Source organism: Scyliorhinus canicula, chromosome 12 (genome assembly GCF_902713615.1).
Source record: "Scyliorhinus canicula chromosome 12, sScyCan1.1, whole genome shotgun sequence".
NCBI classification, from domain to species: domain Eukaryota; kingdom Metazoa; phylum Chordata; class Chondrichthyes; order Carcharhiniformes; family Scyliorhinidae; genus Scyliorhinus; species Scyliorhinus canicula.
This window is the reverse complement of record NC_052157.1, coordinates 74,715,304-74,742,420: the sequence shown is the minus strand read 5'-3', so window position 1 is coordinate 74,742,420 and position 27,117 is coordinate 74,715,304. Positions and strand designations below refer to the sequence as shown.

The following is a 27,117-nucleotide window of genomic DNA, read 5'->3' as shown; positions in this document are numbered from 1 at the left end:
CTACATATGCACAGCCACCCTCCCCATCTCCCACTGACGGGATGAGGTAGTGTCCAGCTACAGACTCCAGCGAAAGATGGCCTACTTGACGCTACTCTTCCTGACTTTGGCTCTTCTCCCTGATAACCCCCAAGGCTGTGGTAAGTCATGGTGGCCACCTGGTTTAGACACACTCTGACTGGGATTAAAGTTAACGGGGTGCAAGGCATTCAGCTTTTAACCAGAATGAGGGACTTCCATTAGAATTTAAATACTGAACAAACCGAACGTGTTCTCCTTGGAGCAGAGAGGATAAAGGGCATGTTCATGGCTGTGTTCGGCACTGCAAGGAGTACAGCAAGGTTATGCTGAAATGATAAAAGACCTCAACTGGAATGTTGTGTAATGTTCTGGGCTACACATTTTCAGAGGATGTGAACACACTGGAGAGAGTGCAGACGAGACTTTACGTGAATGGTTCCAGGGATGAGAACCTTCAGTTACGAGCATGGATTGGAGAGGTTGGGACTGTTTTCCTTGGTGAGGCGAAGGCAAGATTTGATAGAGATATTCAACATTACAAGTGGGCTGGACAGAGTATATGGGTGAAACTGTTCCTCCTTGCAAAATGATTGAGAATGAGAGGGCACAGATTTAAAGCAATTTGCAAGAGACAAATGTGATGTGAGAAAATTCCTTCACACAGTGAGTGGTTGGGGTCTAGAATGTACAGCCTGGAAATATAATGAAGGCAGGTTCAACTGGGGCATTCAAGAGGGCATTAAGTGACTACAAACAATGTTCAGGGGTACGGGGAAATGGCAGGGGATGGCACTAAGTCATGATGCTCGATTTGGGGGGGGGGGGCAGAGCATACATGATGGGCTAAATGGCCCCTTCTGAACTGTGACAATTCTGTGATTCTGTCTTTCTGTGATGAGCATCGAGTGAATCCGGGCGAAGGGATTAGAATGACAATAAGCAAAGGACACAGTTTCATGATGATCAGTTAAAGAAACAGAGGGCAGATTGAGAAGTTGATTTTACAGAGCTAGTTAGTGTATTTGAAACTATCTACCTGACAGGGTGAGGGTCGCAGACTCAAGAACAGCTCAAGATCTTTACGTGGCAAATGAAATAATTGCTGAGAGGGGAATTATTAGTCCGATGGTCTGAACACGGGGCAAGATGTAAACTGCAACCCAGTGATCAGGTTAATATGTTTTTAATTTCTACCTTTTCCAATGCTTGTGTTTGAACATTTTGCAGCACTGTGGAGTCCAGCAGTTGGAAATCTGGAGCAGTTTCTGGCTGAGCATCTGCATGAGCAATATCCTGACCCCCGTGTATTTGTTACCTTGCGTTTGGTGAACTACTCACTCCTCCAGCAGAAATATGTAACTAGTTTGAAGAAGAATGTTCTCCACAATGGTAAGAGGGCAGAGATTGAAGACATCGCATAGGTCCACAGGGTGTAAGAGCAAAAACGAACATCTGCATAACTCAATCACAGTTAAATTTCATGTTGTGACTCATTTATGTTTAACTAGGTGAGAGTCAGAAGGTCAATACCAAGCAGAGTGGCACTGGCAGAAAGTCAGGACTGAGAAAGTGCCGCACTGTTCGAGGGTCAGCACTGATAGTATACTGCACTGTTGGAGGAGCAGTACTGAGGGAGTGCCGCACTGTCAGAACATCAGTATTGAAATAATCTGCACTGTCGGAGGGTCAGTACTGAGGGAATACTGCATTGACAGAGAGTCAGTACTGAGGGAGTGCTGCGCTGGCAGAGGGTCAGTACTGAGGGAGTGCTGCACTGTCAGAGGGTCAGTACTGAGGGAGTGCTGTACTGTCAGAGGATCAGTACTGAGGGAGTGCAGCACTGCTCGAGGATTAGTATTGAGGGAATGTTGCACTGTTAGAAGATCAGTATGAGGGAGTGCTGCACTGTTGGTGGGTCAGTACTAATGGAGTTCTACACTGTCAGAGGGTCAGTACTGAGGGAGTGCTGCACTGTCAGAGCGTCAGCACAGAGGGAGTGTTGCACTGTCAGAGGGTCAGTACTGAGGGAGTTCTGAACTGTTAGAAGATCAGTATAAGTGAGTGTTGCCCTTTTGGAGGGTCAGTACTAATGGATTGCTGCACTGTCAGAGGGTCAGTACTGAGGGAGTGCTGCACTGTGAGAGGGTCAGTATTGAGAGAGTGCTGCACTGTTCGAATATCAGTTTGAGGTGGTGCTGTACTGTAAGAAGATCAGTTTGAGAGAGTGCTGCACTGTCAGAGTGTAAGTACTGAGGTAATGATTTACTGTTCGCAGATCAGTATGAGGGAGTGCTGCACTGTTAGAGTGTCAGTGCAAAAGGAGTGCTGCACTGCTGGAGGGTCAGTACTGTGGGAATGCTGCACTGTCAGTGGGTCAGCATTGAGGGAGTGCTGCACTGTCAGTTGGTCAGTGCTGAGGTGCTGTGCTGTCAGTGGGTCAGTACTGAGGGATTGCTGCACTGACAATGGGTCAGTACTGAGTGAGTGCTGCACTGTCAGTGGGTCAGTACTGAGGGAGTGCTGCACTGTCAGAGGGTCAGTACTGAGGGAATGCTGTGCTGTCAGTGGGTCAGTACTGAGGGAGTGCTGCACTGACAATGGATCAGTACTGAGTGAGTGCTGCACTGTCAGTGGGTCAGTACTGAGGGAGTGCTGCGCTGTCAGAAGGTCAGTACAGAGGGAGTGCTGCACTGTCAATGGGTCAGTACTGAATGAGTTCTACAATGTCACAGGGTCAATGATTCCTCATGGTGCTACCACTTTGTGTGTCATGTAAGAACCGATTTGTTTCTTCTCCTCTCCTGATCCAGCTTGCTGACAGGCTGTTGTGTTTTTTTTTCATGTTCTGATTCCTGAGTAGCTGCGAGTCTGTCCAGTGGGGAGTTCAGTTTTTACGTCTTGGCTTTGATCGCCTCCTGTGAAAACACCTTAAACGTGAAGGTTAATGAATCGGATACAACCCCTGGTACCGACCTGGGAAAACTACTGTCTGAGAAATTTGGTCAAGAGATGAAAAGTATAGGTAAGCAGCGGGAGAGTGAAGTCTATGGAGAGCTGGAGAATGATAAAAACAGTGGCGGGGATGGGTGGCATTTGCCATCATAACCGAGCTCCATCATGTACTGAATGATATATTTGAAGTGATCTGATTGTGATTATCACTGGCTCATATGCCCTAATACATTTGACAACAAAAATTAACAATCAAACATTTAAAAGTTAATTATTCATCTAGCATCAATGACTCGTTGTGGAAGAGACTGTTGAATATCTTTCACCTTTAGGGTGTGTGTGCCTTGTTCAGCTCTCATTGTTAAAATCTATCCCCAACCCCATCTTGATCCTGTACACCTCAAAAAATTAAAATGATTTATCTATATTTAACCTATCCCTTTTCCTTAATATCACAAAAAAGCTTTCCATTAGATGATAATTTTACCTGTTAAATTACAGTGTATAGAGTCCCTGGTTTGGTTATTCATTCCTCTGATTATACCTGACAATGGTAATGCTCCCAAACTCTGCCAGAGAAGATTTCTAATCTCCATGTACATTTCTCAGAACAGACTTGGACCACTGTGCACAGTTCTGGTCTCCAAATACCTTGGTTACAACACATGTCGAGCAGTGTGCACAGTTCTGGTCTCCATATACTTTTGTCAGACCACACGTGGAGCATTGTGCACAGTTCTGTCTCTGTATACTTTGGTAAAAACACATCTGGAGCATTGTGCACAAACTTGGTCTACATATTTAAGTAGACTTATAAAGTTTTAACGGGACGAGACAGGGTAGGTGCAGGGAAGATGTTACCAATGATGGGTTTGTCCAGAACCAGGGGTCACAGTCTGAGGATTCACTGTAAACCATTTTGGACAGATATAAGGAGACATTGCTTCACCAAAGAGTGGTGAGCCTGTGGAATTCATTACCAGAGGAAGTAGTTGATGCTAAGACATTCAAGAGGCGGCTAGATATAGCACTTGGGGAGAATGGGATCAAAGGCTATGGTGAGAAAGCAGGATTAGGCTATTGAGTTTGATGATCAGCCATGATCGTGATGAATGGCGGAGCAGGCGTGAAGGTCCAAAAGGCCACCTCCTGCTCCTATCTTTTATGTATCTATGTTTATAATTTGGTTAGCCCAGGCTTGGAGCACTGTGCAATCTTGGTCTCCATATTCTTTGGTTAGACCAGACTTAGAGCACTGTGCACAGTTCTGATCTCCACATACCTTGGTTAGACCAGACCCCAAGCACTGTGCACAGTTCTGATCTCCGGGTCGGAATTCTCCACTCCCCGCGCAGCGTGAGAAAATCGTGGGAGGGCCATCCAACATTTTTCTCCCCCCCCCCCCCCCCCCCTCGGAAAAATCGCCGCCCGCTGTTTTTCACAGCGAACGGCGATTCTCCGAGCCCAATGGGCTGAGCGGCCGGCCCATCACGCATATTTCACCACGGCAGCAACCACACCTGGTCGCTGCATTCGTGAAACGGGCGCTGGATGCCCATTTGGGGCATCTAGGGGCACGTTTGGGACGGGGGCACCGCGATTGTGCTCCAGAGGGGACAGGCCCACGATCGGTGCCCACCGATCATCGGGCCTGTGTCCTCTTTCCCCTCCGCCGGGCGGCGGTGGAGAAAGATGGAACCGCGCATGCGCGGTGACGTCATCCGTGAAGCGCCGTTCGCGCGTCATTTCCGGCGCGATGAGGCCGCTGCCGGGAACAGCGGGGGCCCTCCTAGCCCCCCCAGGTGGGGTGAATAAGGTGCGGGGGGGGGGTGGGCCCCGAGGCCGTCGTGCATCTCGGCCGAGTTCACGACGGCCTCCGCGATTTTTGCCCCGGGCTACCTTGGTTAGACCAGACTTTGAGCACTGTGCACAGTTTCTGGTGCCCATATACATTGCTTGGACTTTCTGTGTGAACTCTCTATCCCTCTCGCAATCTCTCTTTCTGCAACCTTCGGCTGTTGGTTACACATCTTGCAGTTCATGCTGAGCATTTAACTTTTGCCAGTTTTAAAAGAGATATTTGATTCAATTTTACATTCTACTGAGGTTTATTGTTCAAAGAAATGTCAGTTCCGTGATCTGGACAAGCGCAACCCATATATTCTGCACGTAGTCTGTGAAGATGTCAAAGACTTGGGGATAGATTGGAGGAAGATTTGATGGAATGTTACCCGGTTGCGATACTTCAGTTCATGTGGAAAAGACAGGAGAATCTTGGGTTGTTCTCCTTAGAACAGGAAAGGTTAAGTGGAAATTCAATTAAGGCATTCAAAATATGGGTTTAGATAGAGTAAATACGGATAAACTGTTAGAAAGGGCAGGGACAAAGTAAAGAAAAATAAGGAAATTAAAGAGAGGGCATGAAAAACGATTAACAAGTAAAGTTAAAGAAAATCCAAAGATGTTTTACCGATATATTTAATGGTAAAGTGTTCGTTAAGGGAAAAGGACCTATCAGCGATGAATACGGAAATATGTGTGCTGATGCAAAGGATGTGGGAAGGTTTTGAATGAATATATTGTCTCCGTTACAAAGAAAGGAAGTTGCAGACATAGTAGTCCAGAGGGAACACTCTGAGATATTGAGTGAGATAACCACAAAGACAGAGGAAGGACTCGGTTGGGCAGAATACTTGAAAGCTGATAAGGTACCAGGGCCAAATGGATTGTTTCTTATGCTGCTGAAGGAGATCAGGGAGAAGATAGCAGATTCACTGAGGATGAGTTTCCAATCATCACTAGATACAGGTTAGCTGGAAAAAATGAAATTGTGGTTCTATTGTGCAAAAGGGGATGAAGGAAATGCCAAACAATTATAAACCAGTTGGTCTTACATCAGTTGCGGGAAAATTAGTAGAATCTGTCCTGAGAGATAGGATCAACTGTCACACAGAAAGGCGTTGACTGGCCAGGGATAGTCAGCATGGATTTGGTAAAGGAAGGTCTTGCCTCACAAATTTGACTATTATTGGAGGATGTGACAAGAAGAGTTGAAGGTAGTGCAGTGGATGTTGTGTACATGGAATTTAGCAATGTTTTTGACAACCTCTCACATGGAACATTGGTTGAAAAAGTAAAATCCCATGAGATTCAGGGTAATGTGGCAAGCTGGATAAAATTTGGCTTAGTAACAGGAAACAATGTACCTGGATCTGCACCATAAGTAGTGTAAGATAAAGCTCAAAGGACCAGGTGCAGACAGGTGGAATTAGAAAGGGCACCTGGGTGGCCTCCGGCTGGCAGGGACAAGATGGGCTGAATGGCCTCCTTCTGTCTGAAAGCTGGTGCCTGACCGATGGATGAAGCAGATTCAATTGGAGCTTTCAGAAGCAGAATACGATAAATATATCGAAGTGCAGGAACTTGTAAAGCTACAGTGAAAGAGCAAGGGGGAATTGGACTAAGGTAGCTTTCTCAAAGTTCTGGGACATGGGCAATGGGCCAAATGGTCTCTTACTGAGATTTATCACTCCCTGCAATGATAACTCTTAGTCCTACTCCTGAGGAAATTACTGTGAGATAGGATGCAAGGACTTACGTCGTGTGGTTTGTGAAGTATTGCTGTGTTGTCATTGAGAGAACCTTCCTTTTCACCCTCTTGCTTTCTAAATCTGAGAATATGGAACTGACGTGATTTCCCCTTCTTTTCTCCCAAGAGATCCATGGCCACCCAATCACTACCTACTACCAGATTGGGTTGGCGGTGCTTGCACTTTGCAAACAGAAATATTACATCAGCAAGAGCGATATCAAAACTTTGCCCATGCTGTAATGCATAACAGGATCGCCCCTGGACAGGAATTCTCAGTGGGTGAGTAGAACACATCTGGGTTGGTCAACAGATGGGAGAAGTGACTGGGTGGAGATACGATGATGGGAGAAAATATAATGAGTGGGAAAACAGATGGAACAAGAGAAAGATAAAGGCGCAGGAGAGGGAGGGAGAAATAAAGGATCGAGGAGAAGCACTACATTGCAGCAGTTCAAGAGGTCGGCTCACAACCACCTTCTTAAGGGCGATTAGGGGTCTAGCCAGAGATGACTACAACCCATGAAGGAGAAATAAAAGTATGTGGAGAGATGGAGACATGGATCGGCAGATGGATGGATGTATGGGTAGGTGGTCGGTGGGTGGATAGATGGATGGATACATACAGACAGGAGCAGGGACAGGCAGCGAACGAGAGAGAGAGAAAGAGAGAGAATTGCAAGAGATAGACTGACGGGAGGACCGAGGGGCACAATGGCAAGAAGAGATCTGTCTGTCTCTCTCTCCAGAGATGGACTGTGTGCATCTATTAACCAATCTCTCCTCCTTCCGACAGAGGATGGTAGTTGATATGTTAAGCATTCCGTCTATCTCCCAGCAAGATCTCCCATTTAATATGTCTGTGCCAGGGACCAGAGTTCGATTCCAACTTCAGGCAACTGTCTGTGGAGTTTGCCCATTCTTCCAGTATCTGCATGGGTTTTCTCTGGGTCCTCCCGGTGCTCCGTTTCCTCCCATTGTCCAAAATGCGCTGATTAGGTGGATTCGATATGCTAAATTGTAATGCCAGGTGGCATTACAAGGATATGGTTTGGGATTGGACCTGGATTAGCAGGCTCTTTCAGAGGGTCAGTGCAGATTCGATGGGCCGATATCTGCAATGTCGGGATTCTATGATCGCATATCTATACTCTAGCTGCCTGCTACTTCTAACAAGCCTGTCTGTTTCTCCTCCAGATACGGCTGCTATTGTGGCCCTTGCTTTTACTTGCATGCAGCAGCAATTATACCAGCCAGCTGACACCATCCGAATTGCCTCTATTAAGTTGATCCTGCAGATTTTCTGTGCAAAGGACGCTCGGGGTATCATTGGCAATATCTACAGCACTGGCCTCGCCATGCAGGTAGGCTGGTCAGAATTGTATGGCCAGTGTAACATTGGATACCACAGAGAGGGGGAGAGGTGGGGCAGAACAGAGGGCGAGAGCAAGCAGCAGAATAGAAGCGAAGGGCAGAGGGAGGTGATTGGTGGGGGGGGGTGGGGTGGGGTGCTGATGGATGGCAGATAGAGAGAAATAGATGGAATATAAATAAATTGGGGAGAGGGAAGTGAAGAAGAGAGCTCGAGCGAGAGAATTGGAGATACAGAGAGGGCGATAGAGCAGGAGATAGTGAGTGACAAAGAGAGTGGTAGAGAGGAAATGAAGGGAAAGAATGATCGAGCAGAAAGGAGGGAGAGTGAGAGATCTGGAATGGAGCAGGTTACAGAGATAGGAAGGGTTTCAGGGACTAGTGTAGGTTGCTGAAATATTGTGGTGCAACTTATAGCGTGTTGGACTTCTAACGATTGTCGTTATGAGGAGGATTGTAGTGACTGTGGGAGGTTTCTGAGATCGAGAGGGTTGTAGGAAGTGGAGGGGGTTACAAAGATAAGGATTGTTTTAGGGGCTGGAGAGGTTACAGAATAGGGAGGGTTTGAGGGACTTGAAGGGGTTACAGAGATAGAAAGGGTTGTTTGGACTTGAGGACTTGAGGTTGCAGAGATAGCGAAGGATTGGATTTGTTTATTGTCACGTACCAAGATACAGTGAAACGTATTTTTCTGCGAACTGCTGGACAGATCATTAAGTACATGGGAATAAAAGGGAATAAAAGAAAATACATAATCGGGCAACACAATGTATACAATGTGACTACATAAGCACCGACATCGGATGAAGCATACAGGGTGTAGTGTTAATGAGGTCAGTCCATAAGAGGGTCATTTAGGAGTCTGGTAACAGCGGGGAATAAGCTGTTTTTGAGTCTGTTCGTGTGTGTTCTCAGACTTCTGTATCTCCTGCCCGATGGAAGAAGTTGGAAGAATGAGTAAGCCGGGTGGGACGGGTGTTTGATTATGCTGCCCGCTTTCCCCCGGCAGCGGGAGGTGTAAATGGAGTCAATGGATGGAGGCAGATTCGTCCGATGGACTGGGCGGTGTTCACGACTCTCTGAAGTTTCTTGCGGTCCTGGGCGAGTAGTTGCCATACCAGGCTGTGATGCAGCCCGATAGGATGCTCTCTATAGTGCATCTGTAAAAGTTGGTAAGGGTTAATATGGACATGCCAAATTTCCTTAGTTTCCTGAGGAAGTATAGGCGTTGTTGTGCTTTCTTGGTGGTAGCGTCGATGTGGGTGGACCAGGACAGATTTTTGGAGATGTGCACCCCTAGGAATTTGAAACTGCTAACCAGGTTCCAGTCGCTAGCAGAAATTAGAATAAGGAGTGTTGTAGGCACTGGAGAAGGTTACAGAAATATGAAGGGTTGTGGGGACATTTTGATATTATAGGGATATGGACAGTAGGGGCTTGAGGAGGTTAAAGAGGTACGGAGGGTTGTAGGGGCTGGAGGGGTTCGAGATATTGTGGGTTATGAAGTATGTGGCAGCTTACGGAAGTAGTGACAGTTAATGAGGTTGAATGAGGGTAAAGAGAAATGGACTTTAGAGGTTTGAGCCATTATACAGATAGGGAGGATTGTATGAGCTGCAAGAGGTCACAGTATAGGGGAATTGTAGGGTTGGAGAAGGTTACAGCGATAGGTAGGTTTGTAGGGTCTGGAGGATGTAGCAGAGATAGGGAGGATTGAATGAGCTGCAGGAGGTCACAGAGGTAGGGAGGGTTGTAGGGGTTGGAGAAGGTTACAGAGATAGGGCGTGTTGTAGGGGCTGGAGGATGTTGCCGAGATACGAGGGCTGTAAGGGCTGCAAAAGGTTACTGAAATGGGGAGGGTTGTAGCGTTTGTGGAAGCTAACAGAGATAATGAGGGGTTTTGGGGCTGGAGAGGTTAAATGGATAGTGAGGTTTGTTGGGTCTGGATGAGTTCAGCCAGATTCAAAGAGCTTTAAATCCTGGAGGAGTTTATTGAATTTGTGAGGCTTGTAAGTGATGGTGGAGGTTACAGGAATAGAGAGAGTTGTCGAGGTTAAACGTGGTTAGAGAATTAGGGAGGGTTGTACGAGTAGGAGGGTGTCATAGAGTTCAGAGAGGGTTGTAAAGGATGGTCGAGGCTACAGAGATAGAGAGAGTTGTTGAGACTGGAGATGGTCAGAGATAAAGAGGGTTGTAAGGCCTGGATGCGTTTGCACAGACCAGGAGTAGGTCCTGGAGGAGTTTATTGAGATAGTGAGGGTTGCAGGGCCTTGAGGCTGTTCCAGAGAGGGATATAAGTGCTGGAGGAGGTTACAGAGATCAGGAGCGGTGCAATCCATAGTTTCCATTGAATCCCTACAGTGCAGAAGAATGCCATTTGGCCTAGAGTCTACACTGACCCTCTGAAAGGGCACCCTACCGAGGCCCTATCCCCATGAACCCGTAACCCCACCTATCCTGCACACCTTTAGAAACAAAGGAGAACTTTAATTTGGCAAATCCACCTTACCGGCACATCTTTGGACTCTGGGAGGGCATTGGAGCACCTGGGTGAAACGCATGCATACATGGGAAGAACATGTAAGTTCCACACAGACAAGGTCCAAAACGAACCTGACATTGAGAGGCACCAGTTCCAACCACTGTGTCACCGTGCCGCCCCTTTGGAAGGGTTGGAGGAATGTCCATAGACAGGGACGATTGTCGGGACCAGAGGAGGTTAAAGAGAGCATTGTAGGTGTTGTCGGAGGTTACAAAGACAGAATTACCGGAGCTGGAGGAGGTTACATGAGAGGATACAGATATAGGGAGGGTTGTATGGACTAGAGGAGATTGCAGATAAAGGGAGAATAGTAGGTGCTGGCGGAGGTTTCAAAGTCAGATAGGGATCTCGGGGCTCAAGGAGGTTACAGAGAAAGGGAGGGTTGTAGCAGTTGGAGCTGTTTACACAAAGGGAGGGTTATAGGGGCTGCAGGATATTACAGAGATAGGCAAGGTTGTAGGGTTCTAGTAGATTACAGAGATAGGGAGGTGATAAGAAGCTGGAGGAGATTACAGAGATAGGGAGGGTTGTAGGTGCAGAAGGAGGTTACAGAGATATGGCGGTGTTTCGGAGCTGGAGGGGATTGCGGAGATAGGTGGGTTACATAGAACTAGAACAGCACAGAACAGGCCCTTCGGCCCTCGATGTTGTGCCGAGCAATGATCACCCTACTCAAACCCACGTATCCACCCTATACCCGTAACCCAACAGCCCTCCCCCCCCCCCCCCCCCCCCCTAACCTTACTTTTTAGGACACTACGAGCAATTTAGCATGGCCAATCCACCTAACCTGCACATCTTTGGACTGTGGGTTGTAGGTGCAGAAGGAGGTTACAGAGATGGAGAGGTTTTAGGAGCTGCAGGAGATCACAGAGTTAACGAGGCTTGTAGGGCTGGAGCTGGCTACAGAAGTTAAGAGATTACCATGTGCTTGAAGAGATTTCAGAGTATGGGTGTTGGAGGGGATTGAAAAGACATAGATATAGCTAGATTTCAAGTTGCTAGCACAGGTTGGAGAAATTGCGTGGCATTGTATCACACTGCTTAGCACTGCTGCCTCACAGTGCAAGAGACCAGGGACCTAGGTTTGAGTCCGACCTTGGGTGACTGACTGTCTTCGGTGACTGTCTTTCTCCGTGTGTCTGCACTGGTGTTCTTCGGGTGCTCCGGTTTCCCCCCACAGTCTGAAGATGCACAGATTGTTGACGAGTTGAGGGAAATTTGGTTTCCTTTTGCTTAGATGATGGGGGTTATCATCATGTGATGCATAGAGCCTTAGCTACTGAATATGCAACAGATGCCAGCCCATCCCTCTCCTTCTATCACTCAGGCTCTCATTGCCAATGGTCAACTCATCCCCTTCCAAGTGTGGAACTGTTCAAACACTCTGCGGGAGGTCCTGCTGGAGATCGGGGCCGGATCTTTCACAAGCCCACCACTGGCCTCACAAGTCTTACCCCCAACACAGGGCAAGACATACCTAGATGTAGACCTGTTGCCGTGCAGTTGGGCTGTAGGTGAGTTGAAATAGGATTCTGCATCATATTTGTTTTTTAAAATAATTTTTATTCAAATTTTTCAACAGTAGGCGCTGACCTTTCCCCTCCCCCAGCTCCAGGTCCACCGAATGCGGAGCATGGTCAGATATGACTATCGCCGAATACTCCGCCCCCACCACTCTCGTATTAGCGCCCTGCTGAGAACAAAAAACAATACGGGAATAAGCCTTGTGGACATGGGAGAAAAAGGAGAACTCCCTGCCTCCGGCCTCAAAAACCTCCAAAGGCCTAGCCCTCCCATCTGATCATGAACCCCCTCAGCACCGAGGCCGTCGCCGGCCTCTTGCCCGTCCTAGACTTCGAACGATCCAGAGCTGGATCCAACACCGTATTAAAGTCCCCTCCCAAGATCAAGCCCCCCGTCTCCAGGTCCGGGATCCGGCTTAACATTCGCTGCATGAAGCCCGCATCATCCCAGTTAGGGGTGTACACATTAACCAGAACCACCCCTCCCTTTGAAGTCTACCACTCACCATTACGTATCTACCTGCACCGTCCGCCACCCACTCGTGCAACAAACGACAAGCTCTTGCCAACTAAGATCGTCGCCCCTCGATTCTTCGCATCTAGCCCCGAGTGAAACACCTGCCCCACCCAGCCTCTTCTCAGCCTCACTTGATCCGCCACCTTAAGGTGCATCTCCTGGAGCATAGCCACGTCCGCTCCCAGCCCCTTCAGGTGCCCGGGACTGCTTCACCGGTCCATTCAGCCGCCTCACGTTCCATGTGATCAGCCAAATCTGAGGGGGTCTTCCCCCTCCCTCTGCGCTGGTCAGCCATAACTCTCCCTTGACTCACCACGTGCCCGCAGAACGCCCCCAGGCCCGTTTCCCATGGTGGCAGACCCCCCCCCCCCTCAACCTCCCCCTTCACCAGCAGTTCCCCTACGGCCCCTGCAGCAGTAACCGGTACCCCCCCCCACTTCACCCCCCCCCCCCCAAAGCTAGGGCCCCCCTAGCTGTGTAACCCCTTCCATTGTACTTCCGTAAGTCAGCCACTCCTGCTGAGCCCGGCTGCTCCCGTCATCCCAACGAACCCCCCTCCCCCCAATGCAACACCACCACCATTCCCCCCTCCCTGTGCTGGTCCTGCCCACTACTCCTCCAGAGCCGGAAGAAAACCCGCGCTTCCATCCAAAATCCCCCCCCCCCCGACCCAACACGCGGGAAAGAGACGGGCACATAACCCAGCGGGACCGCGAGCAGCTCCCCAACCTTCCACCAGTGAAAAAACGAAAAAGCACCCCAAAATAATAAAAGCCCCAAAAAGCGAAAAAGCAGAACAGCAAAAAGGCAACATTAAACACAGCCAATAAAACAGAAGGATACCAAGGAATACAGAGCCTCCGGACTGTGTACATCATTCCCCAGTCCTCAGTTCGAGTCCAACTTCTCTGCCTGGACAAAGGCCCAGGCCTCCTCCAAAAAATCAAAGTAGAGCTGGCGGTCCTTGTAAGTGACCCAGAGGCGATCCGGCTGTACCAGGCCAAACTTCACCCCCTTCCTGTGAAGCACTCCCTTCGCCTGATTGAAACCACCCCTTCTCTTCACCACCTCCGCGCTCCAGTCCTGATAGATCCTGATCTCCGCATTCTCCCACTTGCTGCTCCTTTCCTCCTCCTCGCCCATCTCAGCACGCACTCACGGTCACGAAGAGGTGAAACCGGACCAGCACCCGCCCTAGGCGGCTCGTTCGGCCTGGGCTTCCTCAACAGCACTCGATGGGCCTCCTTCAGCTCCAAGGGTCCTTGGAACGACCCTGCGCTCATTAACGACTTCAGCATCACAACCACGTAGGCCCCCAAATCCGAACCTTCCATCCCCTCCGGGAGGCCCAGAATCTGCAGGTTCTTCCGACGGGAGCGGTTCTCCATCTCCTCCACCCTTGCCAGCCATTTCTTGAGAAGCGCCTCGTGCGACTCCACCTTCACTGCCAGGCCCAGGAGTTCGTCCTCGCTCTCCGAGGCCTTTTGCCGTAGCTCTCGGATCTCCGCATCCTGAGCCGTCTGAGCCGCCATGAGCTTGTCCAGCGAGGCCTTAAACGGTTCCAGGATCTCAGCCTTCAGCTCTCTGAAGCAGCTCCTGCTGCTCCTGCGCCCACTGCTGCCACGCTGCCGGTTCCCTGCCTGCCGCCATCTTGTTTTTCCTGCCTCGCACCTTTCTCTATTCCAAAGCCGATTTTTGACCGCTCCGCTCCTGGTCCAGTCCATCACAGTGGATGTATTCCCACCCGGGGAAAAGTCCAACCAGCACCGCTGCGGGCCCTTAAAAGAGCCCAAAAGACCAAAAATAGCGGGAGCTACCGAACGTGCGGCTTAGCTCTGCATCACCGCAACCGGAAGTCTCTGATTCTGCATCATAGAACACTGAGTGGCAGCGAGTCTGAATCTCTCCTTCGATCGAAAGTCAGAAAGTCAGTATTTGGGTCTCGCACCCTTGAAATTGAGCCCCATATTGGCCAGGTAAAATGATTGAGAGAGGGGTAATAGGGCGAGAGCACTGCACTGTTGATGGGGCACTAAAGGAGTGCTGCAATGCATTAGGCACAGTACTGAAGAAGTGCCAAATTGTTGGAGAGTCAGTACTGAGGAGGTGCTGCACAGTCAATGAGTCAGTCCAGAAGGGGTGCTGCACTGTGAACATAACAGATCTGAGGAGGTGCTGCAGTGACAGAGTGGATAGCTGGGTGTGTTGCGCTGCGGAAACTCAGTACTGAGGGGCTCGTTCAATAGTAGTAGATCAGTAGTGAGGGAATTCTGCCAGATGAGCAGGGCATAGAGGGCATTGTAACTGTCAAGGGATTGGATTGGATTTGTTTATTGGCAGAGGGACAGTGAAAAATATTGTTTCTGCATGCATCTCAGACAGATCATTCCGTTGCATGACAAGAAAATACATAATAGGGAAAACATAAAATAGCTTATCCAGCCGACGTTAGATGATATGGGACGTTTATGAGGGGTTGGTAGGGGATTGAAGGATGCGACAGAGATAAGGAGGGTAGTGTGGGTTGGAGAATGTTAAAAAGATAGGGAGGGTGGTAGGGGTTTCAGGAGGTTACAAAAACTAGGAGTGTGGAAAGGTCTTCAGGAATTTCAGAGATGGGGGTTGTAAGGGCTGAAGGCTTTACAGAGATAGGGAGGTTTATAGGGCTGGAGGAGATTACAGAGACGGGAGAGTTGTAGGGGATGGAGGCAGTTACTAAATTGGGAGGGTTGATAGGGGCGTGGAAGAATTTATAATATTTTTATTTTGTAGACTGTGAGGAAAGGAGAGATTTCACACAAAATAGGGAATATGGTATATCAAAACAAACCATACTAACAAAGTATTTAAATATCTATCACATTACACAAGAAGATAGCTGACAATTATCCCTCAAAACAATATTAATCAATACAGTGATACAATAATCCTTAACTGCTATCTTATTTCCGCTCAAAGAACAAACCATCTCAGATTCCAATCCACTTTTAAATACAGTCAGCAGACTCGGGAATACTTGGCAGATGGAGTTGTCTTGGATAGTCTACTTTGAGAAAGAGAGACCTTTTGAGACTGCTTTAAACCGAAAGAGACTGACAGTCTATCAAAATAATGCACAATTCCTGGCTACATTTCTTCGAGAAACCTCTCATAGACACCTTCCAGCCTAAAGAACTAACACTGACTGTTCAACCCTTGCTTCCTCCGTTAACTAAATCCTAAATCTAAACTAAACACAAGGGGCAGGATTCTCTGACTACCCCCCCCCCCCCCCCCCCCCCCCCACCACCACGCCGGGTCGGAGATTTGGCGAGGGGCGGTGTGAATCCCGCCCCCACCGCTGGCTGCCGAATTCTCCATCACCAGTTTTTGGCATGGGCGGGGAGCGCGCCGTGCCTGTCGAGGGCCGTTGGCAGTGCCCCCCCCCCGGCGGTTCTCCAGGCCCCGATGGCCAAGCGGCCGCCCGTTTTCAGCCAGTCCCACCGCGTGGATTAGACAATGTCCATACTGTGGAACCTGGCTTTGAGGGTGTCTTGCGGAGTCCTGAGGGGGGTGGGGGGCACGAGGGGGATCCATGGTGGCCTGGCCTGCGATCGGGGCCCACTGGCATGCTGCCAGAACATACTGGCACTCCAGCGCATACACAGGGGGTTTCTTCTCTGCGCTGGCTATTGTGGAGGCCTTACACAGGCCGGCGCAGAGGGAAAAAGTGCCCCAACGGCACAGGGCCCGCCCACAGATTGGTGCACCCCAATTGTAGCCAGGCCACTGTGGAGGCCCTTCGGAACCGGTTGGCACGACACCAACCACTCCACTGCCAGCCCAGCCCCTGGAAGTTCGGAGGATTCCGCACCTTCCAGGCGGCATGACGCCGGAGTGGTTCACAGCCACTCTTTGGCACCAGTGTGGCCCACCCTGCCAATTGCGGGAGAATCCCGCCCAAGCTCTCTAATTAATCAATCTGCAGGGAACCCTCTTAATATATATATTTTTTAAATCCCCAAAATCTTACTATGCTTTAATTGCACCACTTGCGGGAAAAAAGCCAAACTGTCTTGCAACCAGGAGTTTTGAAAATACGACTACAGCAGTAATACACACACTAATCCTGGGCTGGATTCTCCGAGCCTCCAAGTCGAAATCGCGTTGCGAGGGCGCAGAAAATGGGCGTTCACACGGAAAATCATGCCTGACGCTGCTGAAGTGATTCTCTGGTCCCCGGAGAGTCACTCTTGAACGCGTGATCTACGCAGCATGGGTAGGGGGCCATCGACAGAACCACCTGACCCCCTCCGCGATTCTCCACGCGCAACAGGCCGAGTTTCCGTACGATGTGGTTCCAAGCACGTATCAGGCCATCGGGAACCTCGGGTAGCAGCTGCAGATTAACTCCGGGGCTGCCCTGGTGGGGGATTAAAGTACTGTGGAGGGGGGGGCTTATGGGCGGCCGGCGGTAGGGCGATCAGGCGGGTAATACAGGGCGGCGCGGGGGCTAATCTTTGGAACATTCTTTCCTGGTCCAGGTCCGCCGACTGAGTCCGCCATGCCACCGGGCGCATGGGCAGACTTACCACCGAAGTGCGGGGCCCCTTATCCACAGCCAGAGCTGCGAGAAGCACTCTGGGCCCTGCAAGCCCCTTGCAGATGGGAGAATCACTAATGACTTTCTAATGGAAAGTCCAGAGTGAAACGCCAGCGTTTTGACTCTGTCGTGGGGACACAACCCCATTTTTGGAGTATCCAGCCCCAGTCTTTTAACCCTCACTGTACGCACTGCAGATAATACAATATATCAGCAATTCCTCAGTTCATGTAGGGAGAATACAAGTACAGTTGAGGCATTTAAACATGATTGTTAGGTTTTGGACTTGGAGGTGTCTGCTCCTGGCGCTGACTGATCATATCATGTGATGGGACTCGCCGATAGCATTTTCAGTGTCAGTATACACTCAAGAAATATATCCCAATATATATATATCCCAAGAAATGCAGCAGAGCAGTGGTCCTTTCGTATATGGTGTGAGAACCTAGGCAAATTTACGCACAAAGACAATTTGTCTAACCCTCTATTTAGATGCCAAAACGATGCAAATCCTGGAGGCTGGAAATAGCGGAGAGATCACTGTGAACTACACTGTGATTATTAGTCTGCCGCCTTGCACTACGTCATGTAGTCATTCCCTTTGTCTGACGGTGCCTGGAGGTACCAGACTTCTTCAACTCATGAAGCTTGCTGAGGAGAAAGATCCAACTTTCTTTACGTGAGTAACATCAAGAACTGAAATGTGATCATTGATAGTGGGGCAGCAGGGTAGCATGGTGGTTAGCATAATGCTTCACAGCTCCAGGGTCCAGGTTCGATTCCCGGCTGGGTCACTGTCTGTGTGGAGTCTGCACGTCCTCCCCCTGTGTGCGTGGGTTTCCTCCGGGTGCTCAGGTTCCCTCCCACAGTCCAAAGATGTGCGGGTTAGGTGGATGAGCCATGCTAAATTGCCCGTAGTGTCCTAATAAAAGTAAGGTTAAGGGGGGGTTGTTGGGTTACGGGTATAGGGTGGATACGTGGGTTTGAGAGGGGTGATCATGGCTCGGCACAACATTGAGGGCCGAAGGGCCTGTTCTGTGCTGTACTGTTCTATGGTTCTATGGATAGTAAATTCACTCTGCAGTGCAGAGTAGAAGATCTGGGAGGATATAAGATGGCAGCTAAGGATTGTGGAATGGGGGTGCAGGATTAAGGTGAAGGATGTGTAGGAGTGGGGCAAGGCTGGTAGTGGAAATGGGGCAGGCTGAGATGGGGGTGGTGTTTGGAGGATTGAGAGAGTGGTGGAGTATGGGAGCAGAGTGAGTGATCAGTTTCGTAATGAGGGTAGACAATGGGGAAAGCAATGAGTTCAGTGATTTGGTGATTGACGTGAAGAGCAATGTACTACCTGAAAGGGTGTGATGGAGTGAGTGACGGAGTGAGTGATGAACTGTGCGTTTCAGTGAGAGGTGGGATGAGTGATGGGGTGAGTGATGGGTGTGAAGTTGTAATCACCAAGAAATCTCCCCCTAAACCAAAAAAGGGTTTAGGTGGTGAACAGGGACTCACTTGAGTCAGGTGGTGAACAGGGACTCACTTGAGTCAGGTGGTGAACAGGGACTCACTTGAGTCCCTGACTACAAGGCAGACTTCGGTGGGTGCCATTCGGGTCAAACTAATGTTACAAGTTTGTCACCGGTATAACCCAAATCTTCCCAGAAGATTTTGTTTGCTTAACACTCAAATAGCTCTACTCACGGGTCACGTTTTTGTTAGAATAAATAAACTTTCTGATATTCGCTCTTGCAGGTTATCTACTTAATTTAACTTTATTTTCCCCCAAGACAAAACCATTGAACAGCAAAAAGACTATTCCTCCAACAACAACACCATTCCACCAACAGCCACACCTTTGCTCAAAAAGCATAATCCTGCCAACAGCAACATCATGCTCCCAACGGCAACACCATTTCCCCAAAAGCGCCACCATTCCCAGAACAGCAACACCATTTCCCCAACATCAACACTATTCCCTCAACATCAACAATATTCCCATACCAGCCACACCATTCCCCCAATGGCAACACCATTCTCCCAACAGCAACACCATTTCGCCAACAGCAACATAATTCCCCAACAACCGCACTATTCCCCAAACAGCAACTCCATTCCCCAACAGCAGCACTATTGCCCAACAGCAACACCATTCCCCAACAGCAACACCATTCCCCCAACAGCAACACCATTCCCCAACAGCAACACCATTCCCCAACAGCAACACTATTCCCGCACAGCAACACTATTCCCGCACCAGCAACACTATTCCCGCACCAGCAACACCATTCCCCCAACAGCAACACTATTCCCGCACCAGCAACACTATTCCCGCACCAGCAACACTATTCCCGCACCAGCAACACCATTCCCCCAACAGCAACACTATTCCCGCACCAGCAACACTATTCCCGCACCAGCAACACCATTCCCAGAACAGCAACACTATTTTTCCAACATCAACAGTATTCCCACAACAGCCACACCATTCCGCCAAAAGCAACAACATTCTCCCAACAGCAACACCACTTCGCCAACAGCAACACCATTCCCCAACAGCAACACCATTCCCCCAACAGCAACACCACTCCCCCAACAGCAACACCATTCCCCCAACAGCAACACCATTCCCCCAACAGCAACACCATTCCCCGAACAGCAACACCATTCCCGAACGCAACACCATTCCCCCACCAGCAACACCATTCCCCGAACAGCAACACCATTCCCCCAACAGCAACACCATTCCCCCAACAGCAACACCATTCCCCCACCAGCAACACCATTCCCCCACCAGCAACACCATTCCCCCAACAGCAACACCATTCCCCCAACAGCAACACCATTCCCCCAACAGCAACACCATTCCCCAAACCGCCACCATTCCCAGAACAGCAACACCATTTTTCCAACATCAACACTATTCCCTCAACATCAACAGTATTCCCACAACAGCCACACCATTCCTCCAAAAGCAACAACATTCTCCCAACAGCAACACCATAAGGGGCTGGTTTAGCTCACCAGGCTAAATCGCTGGCTTTTAAAGCAGACCAAGCAGGCCAGCAGCACGGTTCAATTCCCGTACCAGCCTCCCCGGACAGGTGCCGGAATGTGGCGACTAGGGGCTTTTCGCAGTAACTTCATTGAAGCCTACTCGTGACAATAAGCGATTTTCATTTTTTTCATTCATTTCGCCAACAGCAACATCATTCCCCAACAACCGCACTATTCCCCAACAGCAACACCATTCCCCAACAGCAGCACTATTACCCAACAGCAACACCATTCCCCCAACAGCAACACCATTCCCCAACAGCAGCACTATTACCCAACAGCAACAACATTTCCCCAACAGCAACACCATACCCCAACAGAAAAATCATTTCCCAACAGCAGCACTATTCCCCCCACAGTGACACCATTCTCCCAACAGGAAGACCATTCCCCCAACAGCAACACCATTCCCACAAGAGCACCAACAATCCCCCAACAGCAACACCATTCCCCCAACAGCAACACCCTTCCCACAATAGCAACACCATTCCCCCAACAGCAACATCATTCCCCCAACAGCAACACCATTCCCCAAAAGAAAAATCATTCCCCAACAGCAGCACTATTCCCACAAGAGCACCAACATTCCCCCAGCAGAAACACCATTCCCCAACAGCAACACCATTCCCCCAACAGCAACACCATTCCCCAACAGCAGCACTATTCCCACAAGAGCACCAACATTCCCCCAGCAGAAACACCATTCCCCCAACAGCAACACCATTCCCCCAACAGCAACACCATTCCCCCAACAGCAACACCATTCCCCGAACAGCAACACCATTCCCCCAACAGCCACACCATTCCCCCAACAGCCACACCATTCCCTCAACAGCCACACCATTCCCCCAACAGCCACACCATTCCCCCAACAGCAACACCATTCCCCCAACAGAAACACCATTTCCCAAGAGAAACACCGTTCTCAAACAGCAACACCATGGGCTCGATTCTCCGCAAATCCGGCGTGCCGTGAAGGCTGGCGTGAAACTGGCCGTGTTTCACGCCAGCCTCGGAGCTCCGTCCCGGGACCCGATTCTCCCCCCCCCCCCGGGCGGGACTAGTATCGGGGCCGGCGGAATCACGGCGACGCGGAGTTAGCGAACGTCGCTAACTCCGCCCTCCAAGAGTCACGGCGGCTGAAGCGCCCGATGACGTCAGCCGCGCATGCACGGTTTGGACGGTTCCAACCCGTGCATGCGTGGATGACGTCATCACGCAGACGCGTCAATCCCACGCGTGTGCGGGCCGTCATGCCCCTCAGCTGCCCTGTGGACTGATCCCGCGGGGCGGCGGAAGAACAAATAGTTTGCGGGTATCGGACCCGCTGCCCGCGATCGGTGCCCACCGATCGCAGGCCCATGCCACCATTGGCACGGCCGTGGTGTGGCCGTGCTAATCGGTGCCATGGTTGTCCGGGACGGGCACTTTGCGGCCGTTTTAACGAACGCTGAAAGCAGGTGTGATCCCGGCCGTGAAAACGGCCGCAATCTCCGTGGTATTCGGCCCATCGGCCTGCGGAGAATCGCTGTTTGGAAAAAACGGCGAGCGGCGATTCATGTCGGGGGGCGGCCAGAGGGGGGGGGGGGGGGGGGGGGGGGGGGGGGGAGAATACCGGGAGTCCGTGAAAATTGTCGGGAAGGCCCTCCCACTATTCTCTGACCCGTCGTGGGCAGCGGAGAATCGCGCCCCATAACTCCCACAGCAGCACCATTCTCCCAAAAGCAAAAGCATTCTCCCAACAGGAACACCATTCTCCCAACAGAAACACCATTCCAAACACCCACACCATTCCCCAAACACCCACACCATTCCCCCAACACCCACACCATTCCAAACACCCACACCATTCCAAACATCCACACCATTCCAAACACCCGCACCATTCCAAACACCCACACCATTCCAAACACCCACACCATTCCAAACACCCACACCATTCCAAACACCCACACCATTCCCCCAACAGCAACACCATTCCCCCAACAGCCACACCATTCCCCCAACAGCCACACCATTCCCCCAACAGCCACACCATTCCCAACACCCACACCATTCCCCCAACAGCCACACCATTCCCCCAACAGCCACACCATTCCCCCAACAGCCGCACCATTCTGTTGGGGGAATGGTGTTGCTGTTGGGGAATGGTGTTGCTGTTGGGGGAATGGTGTTGCTGTTGGGGGAATGGTGTTGCTGTTGGGGGAATGGTGTTGCTGTTGGGGGAATGGTGTTGCTGTTGGGGGAATGGTGTTGCTGTTGGGGGAATGGTGTTGCTGGTGGGGGAATGGTGTTGCTGTTGGGGGAATGGTGTTGCTGTTGGGGGAATGGTGTTGCTGGTGGGGGAATGGTGTTGCTGTTGGGGGAATGGTGTTGCTGTTGGGGGAATGGTGTTGCTGTTGGGGGAATGGTGTTGCTTTTGGTGGAGTGGTGTTGCTGTTGGGGGAATGATGTTGCTGTTGGGGGAATGGTGTTGCTTTTGGTGGAGTGGTGTTCCTGTTGGGTGACTAATGCTGTTGCTGGAAATGGTTCCGCTGTTGATAGAATGTTATTTCTATTTTGGGAATAGTGTGGCTGTTGGGGAATGATGTTGACATTGGGAGAATGTTGTTGCTATTGGGGAATGCTGTTGCTGTTGAGGCGTGTGGTGTTGCTGTTGGGGGAATGGTGTTGCTGTTGAGGAAATGTTGTTGCTTCTCAGGGGACGGTGTTGCTGTTGGGGAAATTGTGTTGCTGTTGAGGGAATGGTATTGCTTTGGGATACCATGTTGCAATTGGGCAGTGGTGTTTCTGTTGGGTGATTAATGTTGAAGTTGGGTAAGGTTTTGCTGATGGAAGAATGTTGTTGCCCTTGGGGGCATGGTGTTGCTGTTGAGGGAGTGGTGTTGCTGTTGAGGGAGTGGTGTTGCTGTTGAGGAAATGGTGTTGCTGTTGAGGGAGTGGTGTTGCTGTTGAGGAAGTGGTGTTGCTGTTGGGGGCATGGTGTTGCTGTTGGGGGCATGGTGTTGCTGTTGAGGGAGTGGTGTTGCTGTTGAGGGCATGGTGTTGCTGTTGAGGAAGTGGTGTTGCTGTTGGGGGCATGGTGTTGCTGTTGGGGGCATGGTGTTGCTGTTGGGGGCATGGTGTTGCTGTTGAGGGAGTGGTGTTGCTGTTGAGGGCATGGTGTTGCTTTTGAGGGAGCAACACCATTCCCCCAACAGCAACACCATTCCCCCACCAGCAACACCATTCCCCCAACAGCAACACCATTCCCCCAACAGCAACACTTTATATGCTTTTTCCTTCAATTTGATACTCTCCCTTATTTCCTTAGATATCCACGGTCGATTTTCCCTCTTTCTTCCGGAATAAACCTTTGCTGAGCACTGTGAAAATCGCTTGGAAGGTTCTCCACTGTTCCTCAACTGTTCCACCATAAACTCTTAGCTCCCAGTCTACCTTAGCTAGTTCTTCTCTCATCCCCTTGTAATCTCCTTTGTTTAAACACAAAACACTAGTATTTGATTTTACTTTCTCACCCTCCATCTGTATTTTAAATTCCACCACATTGTGATCGCTCCTTCCGAGAGGATGCCTAACTATGAGATCATGAATCAATCCTGTCTCATTACACAAGACAAGATCTAGGACCGCTTGTTCCCTCGGGCTGCGGCGACTGGGAAGAAGGCCACCATTGCTCGTTGTGTTCCAATATCCATTGTCTGCATGGGGTGAAGGACTGACATTTTAGCATGGTGCACACCGCCTAGCGCAACCAGGGCCCCGGTTAGCACTGCGGACTCTGCCTCCGCATGTCCCTCCTCTCCACATGCCTGAACCCATGCCCCAGTTGGTGCCCCACACCATTATGCCCCTTCCTGCTGCCAGAGATACCATCACCTGCCACTGCCCTTGCCAGCAGTACATTTCGTGGCCCATGCCCAGTGCCCCCTCCCCCCGAATGGGCTACTGTGGGCATTTCTCTTGGGCAGGCATTGTGAGGCCCCGCAGGCAGGTGGTGGCGATTGGGGATTGGAATCGTGGAGGGTGGGTTGCGGGGGTGTTGGGATGGCTTAATGGGGGATGGGGTGTGGTGGCACCCTGTAGCACCAGGGGCAAAGGTGGGTGCTCAGTATGATGCGCAGCAAGATAGGTGCCTTGCAGGCTGTGGCACTGGCAGAATGGGGATCTGTGCGTGGATATCGGCCCAGTCCTGTAGGGATTCACACCGACTCCATCGCCCTTCTCACCATCACTCCCCTACCACCTCCCCCAATGCAGCCAGCCCAGCCAGTGTCAGGACCGCCAGCCAATGTTCCTGCCTCACCTTGTCCTAACTCCTCTCTCTCCCCCTTATCAACTATGGTGCCTGTTTCCTGATTTTTAAAAGCATGGGCGGTATTCTCCGGCCCCCGCTGGACCAGAGAATCACCGGGGGGCGGCGTAAATCCTGCCGCACTGCCCTGATGCCGGCTGCCGAATTCTCCGGGACCGGATTTTCAGCAGGGCAGGAATCGCGCCGGTCAGCAGCCGTTAGCCGTTGGCAGCGGCCTCCCCCCGGCGATTTTGCGTTCCGCAATGGGACAATTGCCCCCCCCCCCCCCCCCCCCGTTTTCGGCGGGGCCCGTCAGCGTTAAATACAACAGGTCCGTACCACCGGGACCTGGCTGTGCGTACGGCCTGCAAAGTCCTCGGAGGGGCGCGTGGGTAGCAGGCCCTGGGGGGGGGGGGGGGGGGGGGGGGGGCACAGTGGCCTGGCCCGTGATCGAGGGGCCCGCCAATCCGCGGACAAGCCTGTGCCGAGGGAGCACTCTTTCCCTCCACGCCGGTGTAACGGTCCTCCATGGCCAGCGCAGAGAAGTAACCCCCTGCTCTTGCGCTAGGCTGATGCCAGCACACGCTGGCTCTCCCACGCATGCACCAACTCGCGCCAGCCGGCAGAGGCCCTTCGGTGCTTTTTGGCACGGCGCCAGCCCCGCCGGCACCGTCCTAGCCCCTGAAGATGCAGAGGATTCCGCACCTTCCAGGCTGCCCAACGCTGAAGTGGTTAACGCCACTCCTCGGCACCGGTACGGCCCGCCCTACCCAGTATGGGAGAATCCCACCCCATAAGTGAACCTTACCATCGGAAATTCCCCCCACGTGAGGCATAGAATCGCTGAGGCCCTGGACAATACCAGGTCAGGCCCACGATTTGTACTCCAACGGACTTTACTGTACGTGCAGGTTAGAACACACTCCCGCCACTATCGAGGCACTTGAGAATTGCGATTTGACATGAAACCGGCGCCCGCCATGATTTTGGCGTCAAAACCGAGCCTGTGCCCAATCGCGATTCCCGATTCTGGTGTCAGTCAATGAATAGCTCCGCCCATGTTCATTGAGAGTTTAAAACTTCAGAATTCCTCCATTTTAAAGAGGGAATGCAGCACCTGAATCCCATGGCTTACCTAGAGTTTGATTGTTCCTGTGATGTTTCATTCTCGCGTGTCCTTGTTTTCCAACTCACACCAGGTTCACTCAGATAAGGACATCCTTGGGTCCCTTCATCACCAGCATCGGAGGCGTTGATGGAAGTGAGAAAAAGAGAACCTACTGGCAGTTCCTCAATGGGACAGTGCCAATTCCTGTGGGTAAGATAGTTGGAATGAACTCTTATTCCTTGAGTACCATTCAAAAGATCAGGATATCCCAAAACAGCCCACAGACAAATAGGCATTTTGATTGACGTAGAATGATGTTGAAATGAAAGGACGAGTTGTGTTCATAAAGTTCCATAAACAACAATGTGATTTAGTGAGGTTTTTTGAGGGATACACATGAGTCCGGACAATCATGAGAAATTCCAAGACCCATCTCCCAGCACAACTGTCCTCTGAAGGTGCAACAATATCCCTCCAAATGTTCCTCTCTCCTTCGGTGCTGCCAATCCGACAGTGCAGCACTCATTTAATAGTCATTCAGCACAGTGATCCCTCAGTCCTCATTCATCTGACAGTGCAGTGCGCCCTCAGAGTGCAGCATTTATTTAATTGTCATTCAGCACAGCACAGTGCTCCCTCAGTCCTTGCCTGCTGCCAGTGCACACGGCTTCATTACTGGACAGTGTGGCATTCCCTCAGTACTGATCTTCAAACACTACAGCACTCCCTCAGTACTTACCCTCTGACCGTGCAGCGTTCCCTCTGTACTGACTCTCTAACAGTGCAGCACTCCCTCAGTACAACCCTCTGATACTGCGGGACTCTGTCAATAGTGACGATCAAAGTAGGACACCATCAGTACTAACTGTACAAAGTGTAGCGGTCCCTTGGGATTGACCAGTTGACAGTTCAGCACACCCTCAGTACTGACTCTCCAACAGCACAGTGCCCTCTGACACTGGCAGAGCAGCGTTACCTCAGCATTGACCCTCCAACAATACAGTGCAGCGCTCCCTCAACATTGAACCTGTGACAGTGGAGCGCTTCTCAGCAGTGACCCTCTGATAGTGCAGCACTCGCTCAGCATTGACCTTCTGACAGTGCAGCACTCCTTCAGGGTGGACACTGACAGTGCAGCGATCCCGCTGCATTGATCCTCTGACAGTGCAGTGCTCCCTGCTTTGTCCCTCTGTCAGTGCAGCATCTACTCAGGACTGACCCTCTCCTTGGCGGCTTTTCAGTGTTGGATTCCACCATGTTCGACAGTATTTTTGGCAAGCTAAAAATAGCATGAACACTTATTTCCTGCCTCAACCTCCAGCAAAATAAAAAGTTAGCAACTGTTTTCTTGTTTTTTCCCCAGGTGTTGCAGAGTATAAAGCTTCCAATGGTGAAAACATCATCGCAAGACTCTCAAAATACTGATCTAAGTGGTCAATGAGTATGAGAGAGCTTGACAGCCACTGAGGGAAGAGACATACTGTCAATGGGAGAGGAGAATACTATCAGAATATGTTGATCTGAAGCAATAGTGTAAAATTAAACACAAATGGAAGCGAGAAAA

The 27,117-nt window shown here is 50.6% G+C and overlaps 1 protein-coding gene across 2 annotated transcripts; it reads left to right on the top strand.

Annotated features, from left to right (window-relative positions):
• LOC119975256 (transcobalamin-1-like) lies at positions 1 to 27,117 on the top strand. Of its 2 annotated transcripts, XM_038814938.1 has the most exons (8): positions 1,336 to 1,410; positions 2,882 to 3,043; positions 6,690 to 6,844; positions 7,760 to 7,926; positions 11,806 to 11,992; positions 17,593 to 17,779; positions 25,645 to 25,763; positions 26,917 to 27,117. In XM_038814938.1, exons 3-8 carry the CDS (start codon positions 6,805 to 6,807, stop codon positions 26,976 to 26,978), a joined length of 762 nt encoding a protein of 253 aa, XP_038670866.1. In that variant the 5' UTR covers positions 1,336 to 1,410; positions 2,882 to 3,043; positions 6,690 to 6,804; the 3' UTR covers positions 26,979 to 27,117. The 2 variants fall into 2 exon arrangements, with proteins under 2 accessions (XP_038670867.1, XP_038670866.1); XM_038814939.1 differs by lacking the exons at positions 6,690 to 6,844; positions 7,760 to 7,926; positions 11,806 to 11,992 and adding an exon at positions 1 to 140 and having other exon boundaries at positions 1,249 to 1,410.